The sequence below is a fragment of the Citrus sinensis genome, chromosome 2, assembly GCF_022201045.2.
Source record: "Citrus sinensis cultivar Valencia sweet orange chromosome 2, DVS_A1.0, whole genome shotgun sequence".
Taxonomy (NCBI): Eukaryota; Viridiplantae; Streptophyta; class Magnoliopsida; order Sapindales; family Rutaceae; genus Citrus; species Citrus sinensis.
The window spans coordinates 12,838,336-12,848,181 of record NC_068557.1 but is presented as its reverse complement, the minus strand read 5'-3'; the positions used below and the strand labels follow the sequence as shown (position 1 = coordinate 12,848,181).

Genomic DNA, 9,846 nt, shown 5'->3' with positions numbered 1-9,846 from the left:
GTAGTTGGAGGTTGGAAAATTGAATTGGGATATTGGGTCCTTTATTTGTTATTATTGTCTCAGTGTTTCTGTATCAATAATGGTCACGCTAATATCTATTAAAAATATGCTAGGATAACTATACACTTATAACAATTAAATCTCTTTAACAAAAAGGTCCAAAAAGATTCAAATAAACATAGGTTTCGTCTTTTAGTTATAAAGCAATTATGTTATAATCTTTGTTAAATTTGTTTAGAATTAAATTTGTGTTTTTATAAGTAGTTTAAAAATTTTGCATTGATTACTACCGTTTGGCTACTGGTTATCATTCCTTATGCTTGAACAAAGGTCCATGTATCATATGTGTTGTGACAATAAAATTTATTTTTATTAAAAAATGAACCCTTTCTTATTTGAGGTAGATTTTTGAACTAAATTTCAAATAAACTTCGTCTAAGCAGTTGATCATGAATTTCAAAAACATGTGTTACAATATTGAAAAAAGAAAAAAATTGTTTTAACCATAATTTTGTTTGAGAAAGTTCCTCCTTTCTAAATGTTCTTTCATTTGGTTTATTTGGTTTGATTTTTTTTTTTTAAATAAAGAGGTGAATTTAGCTCAATCCAATTTTGTAGCCCTCCAACTTCCCAAAATTCAATTTTATTAAATTCAGATAAAATCCGTCAATATTTCTTTAAACCCTCTTCAAGCCGTACTCATGCCGTAGGGATGGCAAAATCCTCCACGGATTTGGGGCCCCATGGAGCCCCACCCCAAATGAGGAAAATTTTTAATAATTTTTGGAGAATGGGGTGGGGAGTAGGGGAAAAGTAATCCCCAAATTATTAACGGGGCGGGGTTTGGTATTGCACTCCCCACCCCAATCCCCATTATATATAAATATATTTTTAATTCTTATTTAATAATTTTTATTTTATCAACTATAATGTCAATTAATAATTTTTTTTAATTTTTATGTAATATAAATAGAATATGAATAAAAGAAAATCCTACAATATTTTTCAACTTTAAAACATTATTATATTTTTTTTTCTCTTTTAAGGATATGCTCTCTTTAAATATTTTTCACTTTTAATATCATTTTAAGATATTGTTTCAATTTTTTAGAGATTTTTAAAAAAATTTCAATACTTTATAATATGGTAATGATTTTATTTTAAGTTTTTAATTTTTAATTTACTGAAATCATATTTTTATATTTATTATAAAATAAGTAAATGGGGAATGAGGTGGAGATGTGAGAATCATTCTCCACGTGGAGATTCTCCATCCCCAACCCACTAAATTTATTAAAAAATAAGATAAAGAATAAAGGTAAATTTTTTTAATAAGGTAGAAAATGGGGTAAGCATCCCCACCCCCACCCCGCCCCATTGCCATCCCTAACTCATGGCATAAAAACCACGCTACGCGTCGTGGGTCAAGATTTTCTCACAATTTTTAACGCCACCAAATATCACGTTTCAAACCCTTTTTTTTGACTCGTAATCACTTACTTACTACTAGTACTATTTTTTAAAAACAAAACAAAGATGCCGTAACAGATCAAAACTTGCCACGTGGTAAAACGAAACGAATAAGACTCAACGACCAAAAGCCGGTAACAGCAAGTCCCCTTTCATTTCGGTATTGAAGCTTCTTGTTTACTGCTTCAATGGGCTGACAAAAAAGTGTAAATGAGAGTGGATTGGTTCCGTTGACTGAGACCCACCTTATGAACAAATACAATCTTGCCTTTGCCGGCACAAGCCGACTCCCTTATGTATAATAATTTATTAATACAGCACATAATTCCCATGTATTTATTCATGTACATAAGCGTTGAACGGTCGGTCTTTCTTTCAAACATAAGAACATTTTACATACCCATCTCGTTTTCTTGCTCATTAAGTCTTTTAATTGTATAAAGAACGATTTTTTTTTCATTGCCACAGAGGAGGATGAAAGAAAGAGTTTTTTGGTGCTGATATTTTCTTGAAGTTTGATTTTTTAATTTTTTGGGATTGATTTTGGGATTGCTCTGGTGATATGGGTGGTAAGTGTGCTAAGCCCACAGCTGTTGAAGACAGCCGGGAGAGGCTAAACCGAAAAGAGGAGTCATTGAATAAGCACGTGGCACGGGTCAGTTCTTCAAGAAGAGAGGAAGTTGTTCGACCAAAGGGTAAAGGGGACAATACTGATGTGAAGGTTTTGTTGATTGATAAGAGAGTCAATGGTTCCAATAGGTATTATGATCACCATAAGATTGAGAAGATTGCTATTGACGATCATCAGGTTGAGAAGAAGATGATTTATGATCAAATTGAGAGGAAAAAGAAGGTTGATGAGCAGATTGAGAAGTGTGAAGTGAATGTAATTAATCATCATCCGGCTATTGGGAGATTGCCTAAAGGTGTAGAAGGGGAGCAGGTGGCGGCAGGGTGGCCGACTTGGCTTGCTACGGTGGCTGGTGAGGCTATCAAGGGATGGATACCGAGGCGTGCTAATACTTTTGAGAAGTTGGATAAAGTAAGTTCTTTGATTGATTTCATGTGATTCTCAATTTGCTTTCAATTTAATTTTTGTTTCTTGTAAGGTGTGAGCATTGCTATTTCTTCGTCAGGTTGAGTATTATTTCATATTTGCTTTATTAGTCTAGTTGATCAAACTTCGAACTGAGATTGGTTTGGCGGTGTTGATTGGGAATGTTTTGCTGCCTTTTTGAATTTAGAACTTTTTCTTACCACAAATTATGCAAATTAGAAAATATTATAATGGTAGAGGTCCATAACCAATGCTTTCGTATAGCTTCAGGTAAATGACCTGGGGATAACAATATCTAACTTGTGTAAATAGATGATATTTTGATTGTATAAGATGCTCATGAGGATATCTTGGTTTTGCAGATTGGCCAAGGAACTTACAGCAGTGTTTACAGGGCTCGCGATGTTATTCATGATAAAATTGTTGCTTTGAAAAAAGTGCGGTTTGACAATCAAGATCCTGAGAGTGTCAAGTTTATGGCCAGGGAAATTGCTATATTGCGTAAGCTTGATCATCCAAATATAATTAAGTTGGAAGGGTTGATTACGTCCCAAACTTCTTGCAGCTTGTATCTTGTTTTCGAGTATATGGAACATGATCTGGTAGGGCTTACATCACTTCCTGGCATGAAGTTCACAGAGTCTCAGGTAGCCTTTTTTTTTTAAGCAGTCGAGAATGGTGTGAACAACTGTTGATTTTTCTTTTCTTTCAATATATAAATATAATGACGCCTAAATGCAGCATAGTTGCGGCTGTTTTCTTAATTTTGCAAGTGATAAGTATTTGCCCTTATATAGAATTTTCTGCAATTCTTACGTTTATTCTTCTTGGTTAGGTTAAATGTTACATGAAGCAACTTCTAAGTGGACTTGAACACTGTCATAGTCACGGTGTTTTGCACCGTGACATAAAGGGTTCAAATCTTCTTCTTGACCATAATGGCATATTGAAGATTGCGGATTTTGGCTTAGCAAGCTTTTTCGACCCTAAAGATAGTGTTCCAATGACAAGCCGTGTGGTCACGCTTTGGTATCGACCACCGGAACTTTTGCTTGGAGCGTCTCACTATGGAGCTGCAGTGGACTTGTGGAGTACCGGTTGCATACTTGGGGAATTATTTTCTGGGAAGCCTGTATTACCTGGGAAAACAGAGGTACCTTTCCCTTTACTACCTTTATTACATGGAACCTATGCAATGGCTAATTGAGGGTTATATTTATTTTAACTTTTGAGGGTTGTTGGCAGTTGAAAATTCATGGAAATGAGGTTATGTCCATATGAATGACTCTTTTAAGTGAAATAATGTATACTTTTGTAGGTTGAGCAGTTGCACAGGATCTTCAAGCTATGTGGATCACCGTCTGAGGATTACTGGAGAAAATCAAAATTACGCCATTCAACAGTGTTCAAGCCTGTACAACCATATAGACGGCGTATTGCAGAAACATTTAAAGATTTTCCTGCAAGTGCTTTGGGGCTTATGGAGACCTTAATGTCCATAGATCCTGCTCATAGAGGAACTGCAACACTTGCTCTTAACAGTGAGGTATGCTGATTATCTTTTTTGGGATGGTAATAGAGTATAATCTGAAAAATTGCTTTATGGAACATTATAAGTGGCAGCTTCTCTTTGAGTAATGATCCAAAGGAAACAGATAAACCTTAGAAAGGTATGGAACAATGGCCATTCCATGAGCTGGGAATTGTCTTCTTACTGAGGTGTTATATATTCTTTTAAACTCCTTATACTTCTCTTTTCCAATTATCCTCTGCCCAATTTTTCTGTTTCCAATTTACTATGGGCAACTCGTACTTGACCTGTTCCATTGGGTTAATGATTTTATTGCCTTTATTTTTTCAATTAATTTTTTTTGTAGGAGAATTTACCAAGATTCCACCCAGTTCTATTGTCTTTTGCCTACAATGAGACTTATTAAGCTTGATTTTGTGAATTTTTTTTTTAACAGTTCTTTACAACACAACCACTTGCTTGTAATCCATCAAATTTGCCAAAGTATCCTCCAAGCAAAGAGATTGATGCTAAGTTGCGAGATGAAGAATCTAGAAGGTACATGTTATAATTTAATCGCATTAAGAATCAACATAACTTTTAGCTTTCAGTTGAAGATTAGTATCTTGCTTTAAAGTAATAGCATTTATTTTTAGAGAAGAAACCGTATGATATTTTGTTTCTGTAGTGTATAAATTATGGGGATCCTGAAGTTTGGTGCCATAGAGTAGTAGATGGTCATCAACTCAAATTCTGTTGTTTTCTATGACACAATCAATGCAAACAACTATGATAGGCACCAGATATGATGAAATCTTGAACAAAAAGGTTGGATGCATCATGCATGCATTAAAATAACTGGCTTTGCACTTAATCTAATCATGTTGAGTAATTGCACTCAGCCTCAGGACCTTGAACTAATGGTTTTCAAGCAAGTTTCTTTATGGGCTAAAAAATCAATTTGGGGTTTCATACCCACTACCTTTAAAAAAAAATTGTTGAGTAATTATTGTCCTTCTTTTAATACTTTTGTTTGTATTGTACGTGAACATTGATTCTCTCTGTCCAATTATGAAATTATTGCTATTTTTTGTTTATTCATTGTGTCAAGGAGAGGCTAAATGTCCATGCAAGTGGATTTCACTGTATTAAACACTTCGTACATTCTTACAGGCACGGAGTAGCAGGAGGCAGGGACCAAAAGGGTGACCTACATAGGAGTTGGCGGAAAGAATATCTGCCAATTCCTGCTCCTAACCGCGATGCTGAATTATCCATAATGCAGGTAACTTTAAAGGAAGTATAGAATATGATTTTGGTTTTGGTTTTGGCATTGGTTTCAATCTGGGTTGCGCTAAAAGTGATTAGTATCCAGATATCATCGCTTCTTTAAAAATCTATGTACATAATGTGTTTAACAGAGAACGGCAGACTCGTAAAATTACTTATGGGCTGCTAATGCATTTTCGTGACTGCATTTACTAAATTGCACATTGATTTGCACATCCTGTTGGTACTCACTGATTTACCAGTTTGCATAACCGAGGGATAAAAAAATGTTACTTCTTTAGAAGATTCTGTGTTCGAGGATAGCTCTTTTGTATCTGATACTTGAAAGAAAATATAGGGAATGTTGTTATAAAATACTGTGTTGGATGGTTCTGTTTTGGAATGTGTACAGAATTTAATCCATTTTATTTTTAGTAAATCGATTACTCTTTTTTTTCATCATTATTTTTGCGTTTTTGGCCTGAACTATCCAATAACTTTTTGCCTCTCTAATTACAGAAAAGACATCACACAAATTCAAGAAGCAAAAATGAAATGTTCATTTCTCAAAAGGAGGCTGCTTATGCTATCAACCCCACAAAACAAAGACAATCTGGGAAAGAAGCAAGTAAAGATTTCTTGGAGCATCAGCGGAGGAAAGTTTCTAATTCTGGGCCGTTGGTTCATGGGACTGCAAAAGTTTCACATTCAGGACCATTGATTCAGGGGGCTACCTGGGCAAAGGTTGGAAAAGGATATAATGATCCTCCAGCCGTTTCAGGCAGGTCCAACTTGGCAACATTATCTGGTTTTGTAGCAAGCAGAACTGTGCTGCCTGAAGATCATCGTGAAAAATCTGGTCCTTCCTATGTAGGAGTAGGGAAACAAGTTGGTGGGTCTCAAAGATCTTATAAAGATTTAGTTTCCACAGGAAAGCAGGATTGCAGGCAAAATATTCAGAAGACAGCAGAACCAAGTTTGGTTAGTTTCTTGACTTTTCTCTTTAGTTTGAAGGTCTTAAAATCTCAAGCAACATCCTTTTCAACTTTGATCTCAAAATTCAGCATCTATTGAAGCTAACACTTTACTTTCTTGTTAATATTTTGCTGCAGCATGGTGGCGGTCCCAGAGGAAACAAGATTTTTGTCTCTGGCCCATTACTTCCAACAAACAATGTTGATCAGTTGCTGAAAGAGCATGATCAACATATCCAAGAATTTGCTCGACGAGCACGACTTGAAAAGATTACACCTGTTAAAGCTCATGCTTAGGAAAAGCAAGCAACAGACAATTAGACAGTTTATATAACCGGAGCTGGATAGATATGTAGTTAAATTTAGAGTCCTCTCTTGTGGCAGAGCTGAAAAATTCAGCTGTCTAATGCCCAGAGATCAAATTTAGCTTGTAACGTTTTATGTACAGCACTGCTTCTCCGTACCCGCATCAATGTTTTTCGTATTTGGTGAGTGTCTTTGAAGGATAAATTCTTTTCATATCACTGATATTCCTCATTGTTATACACAACAGTGGAATAAAAATACATCAAATTTTGTGACAATTTTTTCTTTTAATTCTTTCCCCAGCCTATTTATAATACATTCACTGTATATTTGGAGCAGTGCAAGTCAGAAATTTTTTAACTTCTAACTGACATAATAGCCTTCAAAATGTAGTTACTTTAAAAGCCATATTGTTATTATTACTTATCAATGAATTAATTACCTATCAAGTAATATATTTGCAATCAATTTCACTAGGTAGATAAATAAAATTTAGAAAGTGAAGCTCATTTCTGATGATGGATCATCGACTAATACTTGCTACCAAATACAAAATCTGGAAAAAATCAACTATGCAGTATAACTTGAATTTTCTTGTATAGAAACAAATCTCTCTTTCTTCCAAGCTTTCAACCAACTGTAAAAAGAATAAGTATAATTCATGAAAATAACTGCAAATTTACAGTGCAATTTTGAGCATCAAGCACTGAATAGTCATCAAAACTGGGATCAACATTTTGTCACCTGCCTTCAAGGAGAACATCTGAGGCATTTAGAGAGGGAGAAGAAGAACGATTCTTGTTAATTTCGTTGAATGTTGGGTGTCCTCTACTGCCAGCAAATTTCCAGCTTGACGTCATTGCACATGTTTCAATTCTCTTAAGCAAATGCACATTCATTCCCTCATCTTCAAGCCCAGTGCCCTCAGTTTGTCCCTCTAACATCTTCAATACTTGCCGTATTGTTGGCCTCGAATTTGCTTCTGGATGCGCACACAACAGTCCCAAATGCAGCACTTTCTCTACTACTTCATCAGCATAACCACCCTTAGCCTTTAATCTTTCATCAAGGACAGAAAGTAATTCACTTCTCTCTGTTAGGCTCCACATCCTATCCACCAAGTTTCGCTTCCCTTCTTCAATAGGTCTTCGACCAGACATCACCTCTAGAATCAACACACCAAAGCTAAATATATCAGTCCGAGTTGATGCTCGTCCTATTTTAACCACCTCTGGCGCTATGTATCCAGCAGTTCATATAACTTGGGTTGTGCTTTCTACTTGTCCATGATGGTGCATTTTAGCTAATCCAAAATCCCCTAGTCTAGCATTCATCTTTTTATCAAGTAACACATTGCTTGCCTTAATGTCTCGATGCAAGACTTTAGATTCCCAGCCCTCATACAAATACAATATCCCACTAGCAACATCTTTCAAAACCTTAATCCTCTGCTCCCAACTCAATGCGATGCTCTCATCACATTCAAAAATCCATTTGTCCAAACTTCCATTCTCCATATAATCATAAATCAAGATCAAGCTTTCTTTCTCTTTTTTACACCAACCTCTTAATCCAACCAAGTTTCTGTGCTTCAGCCTGCCTAAACTTGAAACCTCGGCCAAAAATTCTCTCATCCCATGCTCACTATCAAGAGAGATCCTCTTCAAAGCAACTTCTACTCCCAACAATTGACCTTTATAGACCTTTCCATTTCCTCCAAGCCCAATTACATTTTCTTCAGAGAACCCCTTTGTTGCTGCATGAATCTCTTGATAACTAACCCTATGCGGCCAATACTCCAATTCCCAATCTTCAGTTTCTTCTACATCTTTCATCTTTTTCCCTTTCCACTTCAAGCATACCATGTACACCACAACCCCACATCCCATTATCAACAAACCACCAACACTGACACCCAAAATGAACCCTTTTGATCGAAACACAGAATCTTTTGGAAGCACAAACGAAGGCAAATGTGTTGTCACCAAAGCATCCCCTATTGAAAAATTACTATTGCTAAAGCTCCAAGCCAATATCTTATGACTCTCAACTAATTGCCCAGTTCCTGCAGAGAACCCCACATGCATTTCAGCCAAAAGAACCCCAGAAAGATTAAGGAACTCACTTATCAAAGCCCGGTTAGGCCTTCTTGCCCCTGCCTTAGCCAGAGTAACATTAATCCTGAAATCTTCATAATCAATCCAAACTTGATAATTCTCACCATTATTAAGCCTCAACTCCTTGAAATTCCCCTCATCTTCTTTGCCCTCCCAAAACCCTGCAATATTTGAAGCAAAAGATGTAAGTGAGTTCACATCAAGACCCACATGATTATCATTGATATCAATGAATTCTTGGTTCTTGAACACATCAAACTCAACACCAAACACATGATTGTCCGGATCACCATCATTAGTCAAGTTGAAAAGACCAAGATGCTGAGCCGAGCTAGCACCAGCTATGCCAACAAAGGGCAAGAACACAAAGGCAAAGCCATGACCAGGCAAGAGATGCTTGTAAGGGGCAATGGAGAAAATGAAAGATGTAGAGAAAGGAAGCGGGGTAGATGAATTGGGTTGCTTTGTTGCCACCTTTGAAGGGTACAAGGCTCGTCCTATTGAAAAAGTTGTGTCATTTGTAAGAGCAAGGATTGAATTTTCAATTCTTGCATGGCCATATGTGTGGAGATTAGTGGAATTGAAGTTGGTGTTGAAAATGAAATCAAGAGATGATGATACCGGAAGCAGAAGTTGTAGTTGAAATATTGTTAAGAGGGAAACTGAAAAAGTGATTTTGGAAGACATTAGAGAGACAGAAGACGTGATTCGAGATGATGAAGCCGAAACGGTTAGCAAAGCAATAATAGCTTAGCTAACTTAGATTGAGTCATAGTTTTGATAAATGAAATATGGCCATGATACATTGACGGTGTTAGTATTAATTATCTTGGAAACATTCGCAGGTCAGACACTAGCATCTTTTGATCTTTAAGATTTTTTTTTGGGATGGTAAAAATCTCTACGGGGACGAGTATCTTCAGGGATTTTTTTCATTTGGGGAGGATATGAGGATAATTTTATACCCAATTTCTTATTTGGGGAGGGAACGGAGAAATTTTTTTACCCAATTTCTTATTCGGGGAAGGAAAGGGGATGAGGTGGAATCCTCATCCCCTACCCATTTCCCCATTTTAATTTTTAATTTTATTTTAATTTTTTAAAATTACTAGTAAATAAATTATAAAATTTAAATTATAAAAT

The 9,846-nt window shown here is 36.0% G+C and overlaps 2 protein-coding genes across 2 annotated transcripts; one reads left to right on the top strand and one right to left on the bottom strand.

The window, feature by feature from the left end:
- The first annotated feature begins 1,613 nt into the window (after positions 1 to 1,613).
- LOC102626385 (probable serine/threonine-protein kinase At1g54610) lies at positions 1,614 to 6,864 on the top strand. The gene is made up of 8 exons (XM_006494883.3): positions 1,614 to 2,512; positions 2,890 to 3,174; positions 3,363 to 3,680; positions 3,846 to 4,073; positions 4,495 to 4,595; positions 5,211 to 5,322; positions 5,826 to 6,287; positions 6,419 to 6,864. The coding sequence occupies exons 1-8, from the start codon at positions 2,033 to 2,035 to the stop codon at positions 6,575 to 6,577; spliced, it is 2,145 nt and encodes a 714-aa protein (XP_006494946.1). The 5' UTR covers positions 1,614 to 2,032; the 3' UTR covers positions 6,578 to 6,864.
- A 277-nt stretch (positions 6,865 to 7,141) lies between these two features.
- On the bottom strand, positions 7,142 to 9,390 carry LOC102626682 (L-type lectin-domain containing receptor kinase VII.1-like). The gene has a single exon (XM_015526437.3). It carries the CDS (start codon positions 9,388 to 9,390, stop codon positions 7,840 to 7,842), a length of 1,551 nt encoding a protein of 516 aa, XP_015381923.3. The 3' UTR covers positions 7,142 to 7,839.
- Positions 9,391 to 9,846: the final 456 nt, after the last annotated feature.

What these genes read in the sequence shown, in the direction of transcription:
- LOC102626385 (XM_006494883.3), top strand. Translation starts at nt 2,033, where the DNA reads ATGGGTGGTAAGTGTGCTAAGCCCACAGCTGTTGAAGACAGCCGGGAG. An exon ending in TGAAGTTCACAGAGTCTCAG is followed by an intron (nt 3,175 to 3,362) that starts GTAGCCTTTTTT and finishes CTTCTTGGTTAG; the next exon opens with GTTAAATGTTACATGAAGCA. An exon ending in CACTTGCTCTTAACAGTGAG is followed by an intron (nt 4,074 to 4,494) that starts GTATGCTGATTA and finishes TTTTTTTAACAG; the next exon opens with TTCTTTACAACACAACCACT.
- LOC102626682 (XM_015526437.3), bottom strand. Translation starts at nt 9,390, where the DNA reads ATGTCTTCCAAAATCACTTTTTCAGTTTCCCTCTTAACAATATTTCAA.